Source organism: Amphiura filiformis, unplaced genomic scaffold (assembly GCF_039555335.1).
Source record: "Amphiura filiformis unplaced genomic scaffold, Afil_fr2py scaffold_29, whole genome shotgun sequence".
Taxonomy (NCBI): Eukaryota; Metazoa; Echinodermata; class Ophiuroidea; order Amphilepidida; family Amphiuridae; genus Amphiura; species Amphiura filiformis.
This window is the reverse complement of record NW_027305493.1, coordinates 770,140-786,674: the sequence shown is the minus strand read 5'-3', so window position 1 is coordinate 786,674 and position 16,535 is coordinate 770,140. Positions and strand designations below refer to the sequence as shown.

Genomic DNA, 16,535 nt, shown 5'->3' with positions numbered 1-16,535 from the left:
ATTTTTGGCGGGAAATAATCCCGCCAAAACATTAAAGTAATCTTTTCCCACAACTAAATATCATAGTCAGGAAATTAATGATGCATCTGGTAGCTTAGATCATAACTTTCATTATACTTAGTTGCAATTATCCCAGAAAATTCTTGATTTGTTTTTACAGGGTCTTGAATTGTCGATGTTTTTGATCAAAAAACATCACTCGGTGTATTTTGAAACTCGAGGCATTAACTCTTCTCAAATTAGCCCCAAAACATAATGTATTATATGCACCTGTAGCAAACACCAATGGGAATAATTGGACGTTGTTTGCGGAGCCTAAATTTGGTTTGATTTTATTTCACAATAATTCTAAGGTGAGAATTTTGACCTGACATTTCCTTTTTAGATTTCCAATTTAAATTCATTGATATGTGATATTTTGAATAAATAAAGAGCACGCTTACCTTTCTGCAACACTTCCCGGTATCATTAAACATCTGCTGATAACCAACATTTTAGCTGAAAACAGTCCCTTCCTATCATTTTTGAACAAAATATGGTTCAAAAGTGCGTACTCTAGGCGTATAAACTAGCACAGCGAGGTAATAAAGAGAGCTATTTACGGTGGGGTATCTATTGTAAGCTATTAGGGTATAGGCCTATACTATATCTTCCCACAAGTGACAAGATGTGTCAAGCAGGGCGGTATATTCAAACGCTATTGTCTGGATCATTGAGTATCGATTGCGCACGTATACATGCAACACAGATGTGTGTGGTCCTCCCCAGGTTTTGACATGAATTACAAATGACGTCGTGAATGACCCAGCGTTTTCATGTTATTATTACTAAATTAATCGTCGTTTATCACGAGTGCTAAGAGTCCTACCAGTTCAATTCATCAAAATTAATTTGTATTAAATGAAAAACAAACAGACAAGTAGAGTCATATGTCTTTTTTATGACCGTATTCCTACCAAAATCTGATTTTCAATACACTAGAAACGTGTTGATATGTATATCTTTGAAAATCGCCGAATGTTAATCACAGTCCCCGTGGCACAGTAAGCATCTTTAGCATTCATAGTGCAATTGGCAGTGGTTCGAACCCCGGTAAAAATTTTAGTATTTTTTATTCTTTTTACTAATGCGCTGTGCCGTTTTTCAAACACGCCCCTGAATGAAACTGATGGGCAAGTACCCTTAAAACTAGGCCTATATAAAAGCAATAATAAGTGATGTGCATACAGATTAAAGGAGTATTTTGTGATCCTAGCCTCCTCTATTTATGTCATTTTTCATTAGATATCCACGAAAAAACCTATTCCCAAAATTTCAGTTGATTCCGATTTTGCGTTCGCGAGTTATGCATGATTATGTGTATTACACTGCGCCATAGACAATGCGTTGTAATTTCGTTCTGGTGCACCAGAACGAAATTCAAATTTCACGATATCTTTGCTAAACGAATTAATCTGCAAGAAATATTTTGTACATAAACATTATGTAGCCAGAGGTTTCCAGTGATGTAAAAACTCAACCTTTTTTGAGAAAAGTGGGGGGATGAGGCTGTGGATCACGAAATGCCCCTTTAAATTCCCATTTGAATATTAGTGTTCATTGATAACTACTGATCACATTGTCCCGCTTTAATTTCGAGTCAAACAAGCGAGATAAAAATGAAGAAAATTGCTATTTCATTCCAGCGCCTACAATGCATGTATAATTTAGCTCGCTGTGTACAGCATAAGGATAAGATTTTGAATACTGTGATTTGAAAAAAAAAATTAATTCAAGGGAAATACACATGCTTGGTAGCCCTAGTATTTTTGAGCAAGATCCAGGATGCGAGCCATATCCCTTTAAGGGATTTTTTTTATTTGAGGAAAGCTTATTTTGAAAAACTATATTTTAAGAGCTTGATTCCAAACCATGTTAAGTCCACAACCATATTTTTTCTCATTTACGTGTGTGATACAATCACAATTACTTTGACAAGTTTGACATTAGCAACAATGAGTTTAACCACCAACAAGCTATTATTTACCACAACAATGCTGCTTAACAATATGCAGACTATTCTTCTCATTTGGGAACCAAAGACCTCACACAGTATTGTTACTGTGCATCCATCCGCTGTTTGCTTTGTAATGGTGCACCCAACTGAAATTACTACACTTACAGCATCACAACCCATTGCAATATCACACAAGTAAATCAGAAACATGTGTTTCTGGACTTGACATGGTTTGGAAACAAGCTCTTCATCTCATGATGCAGTTCATATGTATGCAGGTGCAGGGCTCAAGTTATGAACCTTTAAACTTGACGCTTTTACTTCAACCTTGGTTTTCATTCGTTTCTTTGAAAAATCCTCCATTATAGACTAAGCTCCTACTGGTAGCACGTCTAGTTTCTATTTTTGCATTAGTAGGCCTATACTACTTCCCCATTGCTAGTGGTTTCATTAAAGAACTGCACAGCATAATGTCTAAGTAGCGCCTATATGTGTACATCATGCAGGTCATGAAATTTAAAAAAAAGTCTTTGAAATCATTGTGGTCTTGACACTAGGAACCCTCTGTAGCTCTGTTTCAACATGGGTGAAGCAGCTCTAAAACACTTCTCACAGGTCAAAGGTCAGGGAATAATTCCTTACTATGGTCATAGAAAGTCATGAAATGTCGGTGGCCAGAAAGTGTATGCGAACCCTGTAGTTCAAGATCACAATTGTGTAACATAATTCAACGGAATTCTTCCAGAGACAAAGTTGGTACCGGGTATGCGGTATGCTCCCCATCGCAATTTGGCAGCCTGAGAAACTCAAAACAAAATAGTTTAGTAGCCTATATGAAGAGCTTTGTTGCAAAACCCCTTACACCCACTTGAGCAATTTTGAGAACACATCAACAAATCACTGATATAAAAGGGTTTGCAACAAATGCAGTTTTTGGTTGGATCCTCATCCTACCCAAGCATCCCGCCAAAAGCTGATTTTGTTGCAAACCCAATAAAATCAGTGATCACATTGGGGAAAGGGTTTTTTTTTTTTTTTTGTTGTTGTTAGTATTGGTGGGGAAGGTTTCTTTCTTCTTTTTTTTTTTTGCTCATGTAGTGGGTTAGCCTAATTTAGCAACTTGAAATCTTTGCCCCCGCCCCATTTGTATACATACCAATTTTTTTGGTTCCCATTGCAGATGTGTGTCAAAAATTACTCAGTACCTATTTAGTTACCACCTGCCAAAAATTGCTTGCCCCTAGGCCCCCCTAAGGGGTGGTGCAATAATTATGTGTACCCAGGGGGGGGTGTGAATTATAGGGGGAAGATTTTTGGCAGGCCAAAGGGGGGCAAGCATTTTTGGCAGGTCGAAAGGGGGGGTCAAGCGATTTTGGCAGGTCGAAAGGGGGGCAAGCAATTTTTGGCACAGATATTTTGGGCACCGTTTCTATATTACGCCCTAAAAGGCGTAGGAAAACGTTACGAATATGTTCAAATATGCAAAATTTCCTGCTCGCTGCGCTCGCATTATATGTTAAGACAATTTAAGGTTTTAAATTCGGGTTCCCCAAAATCTTGCATGTGTAAAGGGGGAGCAAAGATTTTTGGCACGTCAAAAGGGGGGCAAAGGTTTTTGGCACGTCGAAGGGGAGGAAAGGTTTTTGGCACGTCGAAGGGGGGCAAAGGTTTTTGGCACGTCGAAGGGGGCAAGGTTTTTAGCACGGCCAAAGGGGGGCAGTAGCGTACGCAGGAATTTTTCAAGGGGGGTGTGATGATTTAAAAAAAAATAAAACTATAAAAATGGCAGCGTAGCTGACATCGCGTTGCGCTTGCGCGACGCCAAGAGGGGTATCTGAGGGGGGATGTGCCCCCCTGAGAAGTAAGAAACTTTTGCAAAATAAATACCAAATTGAAGTGATTTGGTGGACCATTTTGGCACTATTAGTGTGTAAAATTTAAAAAAAATTGGGAAATGACGGTCCTGAAGCTTTCGTGAACAAGTTTTCCTTTTTTATAATATTGTAGGCCTAAAATTGTGTTGAACACAAATTGGTAAATGTCGTAAGCAGCAGCGAAAATGGGCACTTGCTTATCCACTATGCAGGGGGTATCTGAGGGGGATGTGCCCCCTCAGAAGTTTGAAACTTTTGCAAAATGAAGACCTAATTGAAGCGATTTTATGGACCATTTTGGTACAGTGTGTAAAATATTATAGTTTCAAAAAGCCGAAAACTTCAAGCCAGTTGGTGCATAATTTTTACACTATTTCAATGCAAAATACTGTCTGAATAATTATGCTTTATTTTAGCATATTCGAAAGAGACTACATTTAGATTACAAAGTAAAAATCATCTGAAGTACATAAGCTTGCGTACTTGCACGATGTTTTGGCAGAAAAAAAAATGCAAACGGTTTTCAGCTGATAACATGGCAATGCGGTATAAGAGATGCAGTTTTGTAAGCGTGATATGGGGTTGACAATTAAAACTTTTAAGTACGTTGCTGGTGTGATTAGGTCCCATATGCCTTGCTCATCTCCCCCCCCCCTCTCTCTCTCCCTCCCTCCCTCTCCCTCTCCCTCTCCCTCCCCCACCCCCCCTCTCTCTCTCCCTCCCTGTCCCTCCTCTCTCTCTCTTTCTTTTCCCCATTTTATTTTTTTGGACAGATCCAAGGGGGGTGTTTCACACACGTAACACCCCCCCCCCCTGCGTACGCCAATTGGGGGGATTTTGGCAGAACCATTTTGAGAATTCACCCCCCGTACACAATTATTGCACCACCCCTAATATACCCTCTCGCGCTCGTAATTATTGCACAGTCCATTTTGATACCCCTAGCCTAGAAGCCGCCTACGAAATAACACCTGCAACTAGCCTAAATGATTACCGTAAGGCCGTGTAAAATTAATATTTTGGTTCTCGTCCCTCCCTCCTCAATTTCTGGGATTTGTCAGATTTTTTTTTTTTTTTAGATTTTTCAATTTTTTAGACTTTGGAATGATTTATGAAATCTTCATACATATAAATAAGTTTATTAGAGAACAAGCATCACTTCCAAGTCTTTTTGTGGTACTCTAGGGGTTTATCCTCAGAATCTCACATTTGAAAAAAAAAAAAAAAAGGGCCTCATCGTTTCCTCAAGCACTGTTGAGAAGACCGAAAACTACTGACAATGCTAATTTTACATTGAAAAAAAAAAAAAAAAAAAAAAACACCTCCCTCCCTCATCAATTCATGAAAATCCTCTGGACGAGAACCAAAACATTAATTTTATGCGGCCTAATCATTTACAGCATTCTTATAGCGTAGCCTATTTAACAAATAAAGTAAACGGCGATGTCTGAGATAGCAATTTCACATGTCTACGTCAGCATATTTATGATTAGTGTATACGCAGGCATGGCAGCCCTTAATTTGCCTTTGCGTGAGCGAAAAAAATTATGGGGAAGTCCCCGCTATAGAAATTTTACGGAAGCTTGTGAAAGACATAGATTCAGATAATAAATTTGATAAAATGACGATTTTACCGAATACATAGCTACACGCATCCGCCAAAAGTGAGGAGAGGTTCTGACAAATTTAATTCACCACTTTGCCTAAACAACCTTAGGCCTATCCAGCTGAATTTTCAATTGCTTAACATTACCCTCCGTATTTCGCATGTCTTGCGTAGCTTTCCGTCATGACGTGCATCCCGGGTCATCGTTAGTTCATAGTTCATTTTATTGATAAACCTGCTTTGACTGCGTACAACAACATGATTCCATTCGCATTTATATTATTCCATATTTCTGCAAGCAAGTGACTGTCTCGGAATAACCTACTGTACAGCTCTCAAGGTAAGTTGGTTTTTGTTTGTGTTGTAGCTCTGAATATAAGCGATCACGAAATTAATGTAGGCCTAAATTTATTCGGATGAAATACACACATTTTATAGGGGCCTATTAATTATACAATTATTGACTGCTATGAGGGGCATGGTTAAAATTATAGGCCCAAGGTGATCTCAAAACCATGACTATGGCCCGAGGCAAAAATATTTCTTAAGTGTTTTCCAAATATAAATCTTGAAAAATATTTTTTCAACACTTAAATATAACATTATGCTAGAATATTTGAAGTAAGTTATCAAAACACGTTTTTGAATGTTATGTTAACGTTTTATACCCTTTATATTATAGGCCTACCTTAAATATAACTCGACATTTAAACGTTTTCTGGCAACATAACCTTTTGCGAATGATGTCGAAAATGTTTTGTGTTTGCTGGGTACACTTCTGCATACGATGTATCATCATGTATGCATTTCAGGACATATCGGCCTGTGACAATTTTACCGATAGCATTCTGGTACTGCGATAGGCAGCCCTGTATCACCAATTACAGCTAACATATCCATGGAAGCTGGAACAACAGGTGATTCCTACCGGCGCGGCGTCCCTAGATTGAAGACCACATTATGGCTGCGTTAAGTGGATGACATTTTGGAAGTTATAAACCACGATAGCGCCCAGCAGCGTACTGACCATATCAACCAAGTTGACAAATCCGAATCCATAAAGATTACCTTTGAATAATAATCACAAGGCAGCTTTCCGTTTCTGGATACTTTGTGAAAAAGAGACGACACCGTCATGTCTTTCGTCTACCGTCTTGACCGTAAGGCAAAACATGCCGACCAATATCTTAACTATCAGTCTTATCACACGCAAATAACAGGAAAGACAGTGTTGTGACAGAAGAGGAGAACAAAGTAGGAGACGGAAAGAAAGTCCAGGAAGCTTTTCGAACATATAATAATAAAATAAATTTCGGATTTATATAGCGCCTTTTTCCATGTGGGTATCCTGATTGGTCAAAGACCAGATGCAAAGTGTCCAGCCCAAGAAAGGGAACAAAAAGACTGATGATAACATCAAGAGTAAAGGCATGGTTGTGCTTCCGAATTTTCAAGTATGTCACAGAGAGAATACAAGAGTTATGAAGAATTATAACATCTCTACTGATGAAACCGCACAGCACACTCAGAAACTCAGAAAGACAAACGCGATCAACATAACTCCACAGATGCAGTGTACAAGATTCCCTGCATTTGTTCTACATACGAGAAACGGGAAGAAAGTTTAGTATAAGAGCACAGAAATGAGGTGGAGAAAGTTAGTAGAACAGTGACCTTTAGAGCGAGCAGAAAGGAATCCCTAACAATAACCCACCAGTCAGCCATTACAGATCATGTCCTCAACAAGAATCTTGTCATTGGGTTGGGGAGGATGAGGTCATTAGCACGGAGCAAAATAGATACTCGCTGGATAAAAAGAAAAAGGCTATAGAAATGAGAAGGCGGATGGGTACCACCATGAACTGAGACGAAGGACAGTATACCAGATACCAATTCTCTCACATTTGTGACGAGGTTCTGAAACAGGGATCAAGAGAATCCCTTGAATAAAACCAATTGGCAACTCTAAGATCAGCGCAGGAACTACTTCTATTGTCAGTTACCAAGAAAGTCACTAATGAAGTCAAGTCAAGTCAAGTAATGATAAAGGCAACATCTATTGCTGAAATGTACACAAGTAAGGGCCAATTTCTGAATCGGATACTAAGAACCACGTCTGCTGAGTTTACAATACCGATCCTGATGAATCTGTTCAATATTATTATTATTATTATTATTATTATTATTATTATTATTATTATTATTATTATTATTATTATTATTATTATTATTATTATTATTATTATTATTATTATTATTATTATTATTATTATTATTATTATAGATTAATCATGGCTGCGTCATTGGTTACCCAATCTTATGACCTCACCAAGTGTAGTAAATGCCGTCAACCTTTAAAATCGGCCAAGACTCTTCCATGCTTACACAGCTACTGCGAAAGCTGCTTAGAAGGACACGCCACCGACTCATTACCAAACACCAAAGTGAAATGTATTGAATGTGGAGAAGAATTTGACATCCCACCAGGTGGCTTGAAAGAATGGCAACCACTGGCGATTGTTCATCGGTTAACGGAGCAGAAAGCTATGCAGATGCAATTGATGTCAGACGAAATCATTCATTGCACTGCTTGCGCTGGCGTCGGCGAGGAAGGTATAGGTTTTAGTTACCAAATAGATATGACAAGCATAATTACAGAGGGAAATTATACACCATTATTATTAGACTGCAAGTTCTCTATTACACATAACTATTTATGCCTGGTCGCTTAAATAACTAATCTGGTCTCAAATTGAAGACCTCCTAACTAAGGAGGTTAAACCACATTGAGTGCATTTCGAGATAAATGGCAAAGAATGTTGTCATGGCCATATAGTTTCAATGTAAGGAGGTGATTTTATCTATGCAGTTTCAATGCTCTGTAACACTAAATTCAAAACTCATTTTTCATGATTTTGTGACTTAACCCATTGTAGTTCTCAGGTCTTCAATAGTTTGTCAATATTATGTCGGCAAAAGAATAGTTTGCACTCTCTAGAATGCTTGGTTTTCAACCAAATTTGACCACTCTTTTACACTTTGATGTCACATTTTGTGGACCTACATTTATGAAAGTACACTTAAAAGATTTGGAATCAGCACACCAAAGTTGAACAAGACCACCTTTTACCAAAACCTTCCAAAATCTATAAATCAGTATTACAAGTTTAGCTCCTGTAGGACACATCGGTAAAATAATTTATCCATATTTAACTGTTGGTAATAATATTGATTGATCTTTGACTAAATATCTGTATCGGGCCAAAATAGTAACGGTTTGAATTTCTGTGGAATAAACAATAAAATATTTTTTTTTTGCCTTTAGAAAATAAGAACGGTTAATAACCCCAACGCAATACATTTAACGAAATGTACTACTCGGAATTCTAGAACAATGTAACAGTCAATGCTTAGAATAAATGAAAACAAACACTAATATCAGAACATTCCGTTTTACATATTTTACAGAAGACCAAGGCGTCAAGTCTGACCTACCAACCGCTGTGGCTCGATGTACAGAATGTGACGACTACTTATGTAAGCGTTGTGTTACTACACACAAAATACAACGAGTCCTGAAAAACCATCCTGTCGTTACCCTGGATGAGCTTCGCGAGGGGAAATTCCCGGAAGCCACTGCTATTGAACAGAAGATGTGCGTGAAACACAAAGGTGAAGCGTTGCTATTCTATTGTGAAACCTGCGATGTTCCCATCTGTCGCCAATGCGTCGTAATCACACATCGTCATCCAGAACATAAACAAGCTGAGTTGGAACAGGTCGTCAAGAAGAAGAAGGAACAGCTTCAACAGATGCAAGAGAGCTGCGGGAAGAATGATGAAGAAGTCAGTAAAGCTTTGCAGGACATCCGTAAGATCAGACGTGATTTTGATCTAGCCGTGTCAGAAGCTAGGATCCAGATCAAAGATACCGTCAAGAAATTGAAGTCTTCATATTTGAAGCGTCTCGATGAGGCACAAAAGGCTACCGAAGAGGAGTTAAACACCATAGAGAAGGAAGGTCTAGAAACCATCAAGACCGCAGATAACCAGCTGACCTCTATCATATCCCGGATATCAACCGTAAAGGCAGTTACCAAATTACTGAACGACAGCGGATCTGACTTTGAGGTCGCTTCTGATTACGGATCCCTGAAAACTGTGGTAGAAGATGTCGTTGGAGTCGAGCCTGCGTCGATTATTCACACTGGGAAGAATTTGACTGATGTTAAATTTGAGGAAAACACAGTCCAGAATTCCGACAAGATAGTCATCGGCCGAATTTGGTCGCGCAGTACACGCCGTACACGTGAGCTGAAAAGTAAGACGCCTGTGTTGAAGATGCAATTCGGAAATGTTGGAAACGAGAAATTCTCCCTTGCACTTGATGTCGCCGTGACACCAACAAGAGATATCGCTGTAACCGATTACAGCGCAGCGAAAGTCAAGATTTTTAATACCAACGGTGCATTTAAATCTGCATTCAACGTCAATGTAGGTATCGACGCAGGGAGAGCATCCAACCCATGGTGCATTCAGGTTGGCCCCGACAATTTATTCTACGTTACCGATCACTTATCACCATTTGTGAAGATATTTGACTTCCAAGGGACTTACAAACGATACTTCCACACGGTTTCACCAGATAATGTTGCTTACAACACTCATGGATCAAGCAATCTGCGTGGTTTGGCCATCAACTCAAAGCATGAGGTCCTTGCAGGGAACATCACCCACAATTTCATAAGTTGCCATTCGCTTGACGGAACTAAGTTGCCATTCGCTTGACGGAACGCATTTGACGAGTATCAAGGTGATGATTAATCCATGTTTTCTTGGGGTCACGTCAAAAGGAAGCATCATCGTCAGTCATAACTCAACCGGTGAAGTTCATATCATAGACGAAGCAGGAAATGTCCTATCAAAACTTCAGCCACCAATTAGTGTTTCATCTTGGAGTACTTCCGGTCTTGTTATAAGCAAATGTTTCAACGTTGACGGCGACGAAGACGAGGTGTTCATCGCGGATCAAGCCAACGGATATGCCGTCTATCGCTACTCTGCTTCCGGGAAATACATCGATAGCATGACGAAAGATTTTTCAAACGTAATATACAGCATGACGCTGTCTGCTGACGAAAAACTACTTTTTGTGGCGAACCACACATCATCAGTGAAATGTTTTGAGATTTAACTTAAATTTAAGTTGATATGCTAACAATTACTTCGGACGCCTTCCAACTGCACGTAGAGTTTACAAAACAGACTTTAATATCGTTGGGTTCTGCCTATTGGACTCTTTAGGTTAATCTAGAAAACACCACAAATTTCGTGACAGTTATAGTTAACTTAAACCTCTTAGATATACGTAATATTTTTAGTATTATGCTGTTATGTGCCCCCAAAGTGATTCATAATATTTTATCAAAAGTTATGCATTTTGTCATCAAACATTGGGTTTCACTTGTTTTTAAATTTACCTCCATTGGTTTGTTCATGGACTGTTCGGGAAACTCATATGGAAAATACCAATGATAGTAACATACAATCATACATTTAATGGAAACTAAAGAATAATCATGATGTCTCCAGAATCTTCCAGAATGGTCATAATGACCACAGTAGTAGCTAGTAGTAAGTGCTGGCACTATGCCAATAACTATGGTACAATACACAATGAATCTGATTGGTTTGTGTTGAGGTAATGTGTTATTTTTAGAACTGATGTATACTGAATAATGAGTCTGATTGGCTTGTGGTGATGTAATGGTCTATTTTAAGAAATAATGTAATGTGCCCGGTATGGGATGATTAAATGTTGTAATATGCCATAAATAGAACAAGATTATTCTAGAATTTTAAGAAATGGCATATAAAGTCTGGATAGGAAATGATCTTCAAAAGATGTATGACGTTCTAAGAGGTAACTCTGTGATTGGTGCAAAAGTTTTAATGCCATACCGTAAAAAGTCGTCTACAAGCATATAGAGTGCTTGAAAGTTAAAGTAATCCAGGCGCCATTATGGAGTTTGAGCAAATAAATGACAGATTCAAGCATATAAAAACAAGTTGTATTGTAAGACCAATCTATTGTATCGGCATATTTACGCATGTCTTGTATTAATTTAACTTTCATCAAAAACCCTAATTAAAGTAATTAAAGTCTTCAAACTTCGGTTCGCGGTTCATGTGTTGGAGAGAATTAAATACGCCAAAGGCGGTAGTAGAGCCAATAGTGCTTGATTGTGCTGTCGACTCAAAGAAGCGGCAGGCTAAAGTATCTCCATCATCAAATTTTGGTATTTTGCTGGACTAACATAGCGTGTTATATGTCTGTCAAGTGGAGAAGAAAGCTTTTTCAAGAGATCTCCGAGAGAGGAGCTTATGGTCAACATAGAGGATCATTTGGAGAACACTAGCATATAGCAGCTAGGATAGTGAAAATATAGTTATCAGGACTTTGGACTGAGATTTTGGTAAATGGGTTTACCTTAGATAGACAGGATCTTGGACATTGCCGGATCTTTGATCAAGAACTAGACTATGCCATAGTCGATTTTTCATAAATAAAAGCATGTTATTAATGTTAATCATGATGAAAGCATTCAGTTGAACTCGAAATTTTACTGATATTTGTTACATCAAAATACTAGTACAAAATTGTTATGAAAAAGTTTATATAAATATAATTATATTAATGACAGTAAAAGTCATCACAGGTCAAGAATACAGAGCCAATTCAAGATCAGTCGGCCTGATGATGCGCCATGGATATGACGTGATACCGTAGCCATCATAAATAGTAAGTCCAGTTGAATAGAATTATAATTTAGTCAACTATTTGATCTACCTGGATGATTGATAATATTCATAAATATATGAAACTAGATTTCGCGGTTCTCGGGTTGGGCGGTTCTCGTGATAGGCCTATCTCTAATTACCTATAACACCGTTACCCATAATACTTGTCCTGACCTTTCAAACTACTACGATATACGCCTCTCAACAACTTAATCAACTGTTTTGTAGCTGTGGCGCTTTACTTCGGTACCCATAATCTAATAACCCAGATCGTTCGCCTCTTTCAAGCCCTGTCCGAGGGAAACCGAATACCCCCAATTTTTGCTCCATGCCCGTATCAAGATGGCGGTCGAGTCCTGGTTTTCTGGTTTTAATTCTGTGGATGCACATGTCAAGTGTTATGCTTTCCGATGCGCACTATGCGCACACCCCCGTTGATACTCCGCGATAGCACACCGCGAGCACGCGATTTCGCACCGCGACTACGCGATAACGCACCGCGAGAACGCGATAGCGCGCGGACGGACGGACGGACACGCCATAATTAGTATTAAGATGTACGTAGGCTTATATTATTGAACTAGATTTCGCGGTTCTCGGGGTGGGGCGGTTCTCGTGATAGGCCTATTTCTAATTACACACCCGTTACCCATATACATGCCCTGACCTTTTAAACTACTATGAACAATTCTCTTTGTTTTGTAGCTGTGATGCTTAGGCCTACTTCGGTAGTTAGGTAGGCATACCCATAATCTGGAAACCCATCATTCGCTTCTTCCAAGCCCTGTCCTGCTACCACATTGGAGGACCCGAAATTAGTATCTGGACGTGGATATAGGCCGTTACTAAAGTAATGTAATCAATCGGGAGAAATAGGCCTATTGGTCCGATGAGATGCACCTGTTGGTGTTAGTCACACTGTAATGCTTTCCGATGCACGCACTGTACTCCGCGACCATTGATACTCCGCGATAGCACACCGCGAGCACGCGATAGTGCACAGCGCGAACGGGAACCACGCGAACGCGATAGCGCGCGGACGGACGGACGGACACGCCATAATTAGTATTAAGATGCAACATATCATAATGCCATAATTGTATTGGCACTTCAATACTGAACAATTCTGATTTTAGATTAATCGCGAAATTCCAGGTTAAAAATCGACTATGGACTTTCAATTTTAAACGGGATTTTGAACGGGCAAAGTCCCTAACACTCACACTGTCAATCATACTTGTTTGTCAATCAAATTTAACCACAAGCAAATACAAGACGCGCTCATGCACTCACTGACGTGTTCATGCAATTACACAACACAAAAGCCGCATACTTGTGTACCATGTAGTTATTAATGGTAATGACAGGTACCCGAAGGATTTAAACCATAACGAGATCTGGGCGACCAATCACAAGCCAGATCCATTTAAAGATGCATTACATCATGGCCAATTTTAGTAGAAGCTCATAGACAGCCGTGTTAAGCATATAAACCGCAATCCAAAGTCAGTAGTCCACTTGGGAAGCTAACAGGGGGAGTAGGGTGACTGAAAAGATCAGATGTGAAAATCTATCAACTGTGCACACATTAATTAAATCCGAGTTTTAAGCTTAAATACAATATCCAGAGTATGCACAATGGGCAAGTGGACTACGCGGTAGTCTAATCAAGAACCGAAACCATCAACGGAATCTTATTAGAATATTGAATATAGATTTGGTACTGGTGCATGATTTGGTTACAACTTAATGAAATTGCGTTTCAATTCTTGTTTGGCTAATTTCATTAAATTCTATCGATGAAAATCGAGCATTGCGATAAATATATGACTACAAATATTGCTGTTACTACATTATGACTAGATATCAACTCAACGGTCATTTTAGGCTTTAGACTACTAAGAGACTGACAAATGTTACATCCAAAATATGAGTGCTAAATGTATCGATGTTTTAAACATTGTTAAAAAGTTTGGTAAGGAAACATTTCAATATCACTTTGTACATTGTGTTTAAAATAATCACAATTTGTTGTAAAAAAAATGCATCAATCATTTAAAAAAAAAAGTATTTGTTTTGTGCAATATTTCTGCAGTGTTCTGTAAGCACATAATAAAAATTCAAGTTGATTGGTGTTTCAAATATATTTTGAATTGTGGCCATTTTGAATTTTGTAAGCATTTTGATAAAACAGGTCATTTAATATAATGATGTATATTCATATGTAGCGGTAAACGTAAATAGGAAGCAATTTCATACTTCTACGCTACTTAATTTTAGTACACTCACCGGAGCGCTTTCACCAGGTCAACCGGCGTCTTCAGCGGATGTTATTGCTCTGAAGATTTGTTGTTGCTAGTGATGTTGTTGGAACACCTCCGATGACGTCATAGATGTAGATGTTGTTAACTTATCATCTACATCTAAAAACTGAAGAAAGACCCAACTCAGATTTTTCAGGCTAGACTGGTGAAATTACTTAAAGAACTGAAAGACTGTGGAGCGATTGACAGTAAAACATACTGGAAATTATACCCTACAGTATGTGATACATCCAAATTTTATGGCTTGATCAAGGTTCATAAAGCCGGTGTTCCCTTGAGACCGATCGTTTCTAGTATAGGATCGGTGACATATGAATTAGCTTGATTTGTTGCTGACATAATTTCACCTCTTATCGGCCAAACAGTGCATCATAATCAGACTTTTGTTGATCAGGTTAGGGATCTTGTTGTACACGCGGATGACTCCCTGATATCCTTTGATGTCACTGCGCTGTTTACATCCATCCCAGTCAAGGATACCCTGAATGTGATCAAACATTTGCTGGAAAATGATAACAGTTGGCAAGTAGACAGTGCTGAAAACCTTAGTGTGGACAATATTATCCAATTGTTAAGCTTCTGCCTTAATACAACATATTTCGTGTTTAGGGGCCAAAATTACCAGCAAAAGATGGGTGTGCCATGGGCAGCCCTTGTAGCCCGTTGGCAGCGAACGCTTACATGGAACACTTTGAACGCATTGCTTTAGCGTCTGCTCCTCAGCCACCGCGTACGTGATATCGTTATGTGGATGACACCTGCGTAATTAAATCGTCGCATGTGGAGGAGTTTACGAACCACATAAACAGTCAGGACCCTAATATCAAATTCACGCGCGAGGGAGAGCGAGACGAGCAACTCGCTTTCCTCGATACGCTCATCTCTCGGAAACCAGACGGATCTGTGAGAATCCAAGTTTACCGCAAACCTACTCACACGGATCAGTATTTGAACTTTAGCTCACAACATCCGCTGGAGCATATACTGAGCGTCGTGAGAACACTCTTATACAGAGCGGAGACGGTGGTCACTGATCCTTACGACAAATCGGAGGAGATAAGGCATGTGAAGGAGGTGCTACACGAGAGTGGCTACAAAGACTGGACATTGTTCAGGGCGCGTCCTAAACCAAAAGAACAAAATAAGGACATCGACGAAGATAGCTGCAAAAAGGGCATCTTTGTCACCTTGCCGTACGTGGAAGGCCCCTCGGAACGGTTATGCAGGGCTTTTTATTCTGCTGGTGTCAGCACATCCTTTAAACCGCAGAATACCCTACGTAGGTCCCTTGTCTCCCCAAAGGACAAAACTGAACAAGAGAAACAATCTGGTGTTGTGTATAGCATCCCTTCCAAAGACTCTGACTCCTTATACATTGGTGAATCTGGACGCAAGCTCGAAAAGAGGCTAACAGAACATAAATCCAAAGCGGCCAGTTCCAAGTCAGCAATCAAGGAACATATTGACAGGAGCAAAGGGCACCAGATTGACTGAGAAAACGTTAAAGTGTTAGAGAGGGAGTCTAAGGACTTCCCTCGTAGGGTCTTGGAAGTCATCCATATCAGAACCAAAAGACCCATACTGAACCGTGACAAAGGGTTAGACTTCGACCCTGTTTGGGACAACCTCCTGACTCCCGGAACCAAGGGGGCGCCACCACATCTTCAAGCTTGACGTCATCTACATCTATGACGTCATCGGAGGTGCTCCAACAACATCACTAGCAACAACAAATCTTCAGAGCAATAACATCCGCTGAAGACGCCGGTTGACCCGGTGAAAGCGCTCCGGTGAGTGTACTAAAATTGAGTAGCGTAGAAGTCTAAAATTGCTTCCTATTTAGGTCATTTAATGTTTTTGCACCGGATATTTCAGTGCAAGAGGCAGCGATTTGAATAGTTGCAAGTCAACTGAATAACAATATTAATGTTTGCG

The 16,535-nt window shown here is 39.4% G+C and overlaps 2 protein-coding genes across 2 annotated transcripts; both read left to right on the top strand.

Moving 5' to 3' along the window:
- Positions 1-5,720: 5,720 nt before the first annotated feature.
- On the top strand, positions 5,721-10,263 carry LOC140143823 (E3 ubiquitin-protein ligase TRIM45-like). Its single transcript, XM_072165634.1, has 3 exons — positions 5,721-5,816; positions 7,761-8,089; positions 8,945-10,263. Exons 2-3 carry the CDS (start codon positions 7,768-7,770, stop codon positions 10,261-10,263), a joined length of 1,641 nt encoding a protein of 546 aa, XP_072021735.1. The 5' UTR covers positions 5,721-5,816; positions 7,761-7,767.
- Positions 10,264-11,057: 794 nt separating this feature from the next.
- LOC140143822 (uncharacterized) lies at positions 11,058-16,094 on the top strand. Its single transcript, XM_072165633.1, has 2 exons — positions 11,058-11,176; positions 15,410-16,094. The coding sequence occupies exons 1-2, from the start codon at positions 11,058-11,060 to the stop codon at positions 16,092-16,094; spliced, it is 804 nt and encodes a 267-aa protein (XP_072021734.1).
- Positions 16,095-16,535: the final 441 nt, after the last annotated feature.

What these genes read in the sequence shown, in the direction of transcription:
- LOC140143823 (XM_072165634.1), top strand. Translation starts at nt 7,768, where the DNA reads ATGGCTGCGTCATTGGTTACCCAATCTTATGACCTCACCAAGTGTAGT. An exon ending in CGCTGGCGTCGGCGAGGAAG is followed by an intron (nt 8,090 to 8,944) that starts GTATAGGTTTTA and finishes CATATTTTACAG; the next exon opens with AAGACCAAGGCGTCAAGTCT.
- LOC140143822 (XM_072165633.1), top strand. Translation starts at nt 11,058, where the DNA reads ATGTCTCCAGAATCTTCCAGAATGGTCATAATGACCACAGTAGTAGCT. An exon ending in TCTGATTGGTTTGTGTTGAG is followed by an intron (nt 11,177 to 15,409) that starts GTAATGTGTTAT and finishes CCACATAAACAG; the next exon opens with TCAGGACCCTAATATCAAAT.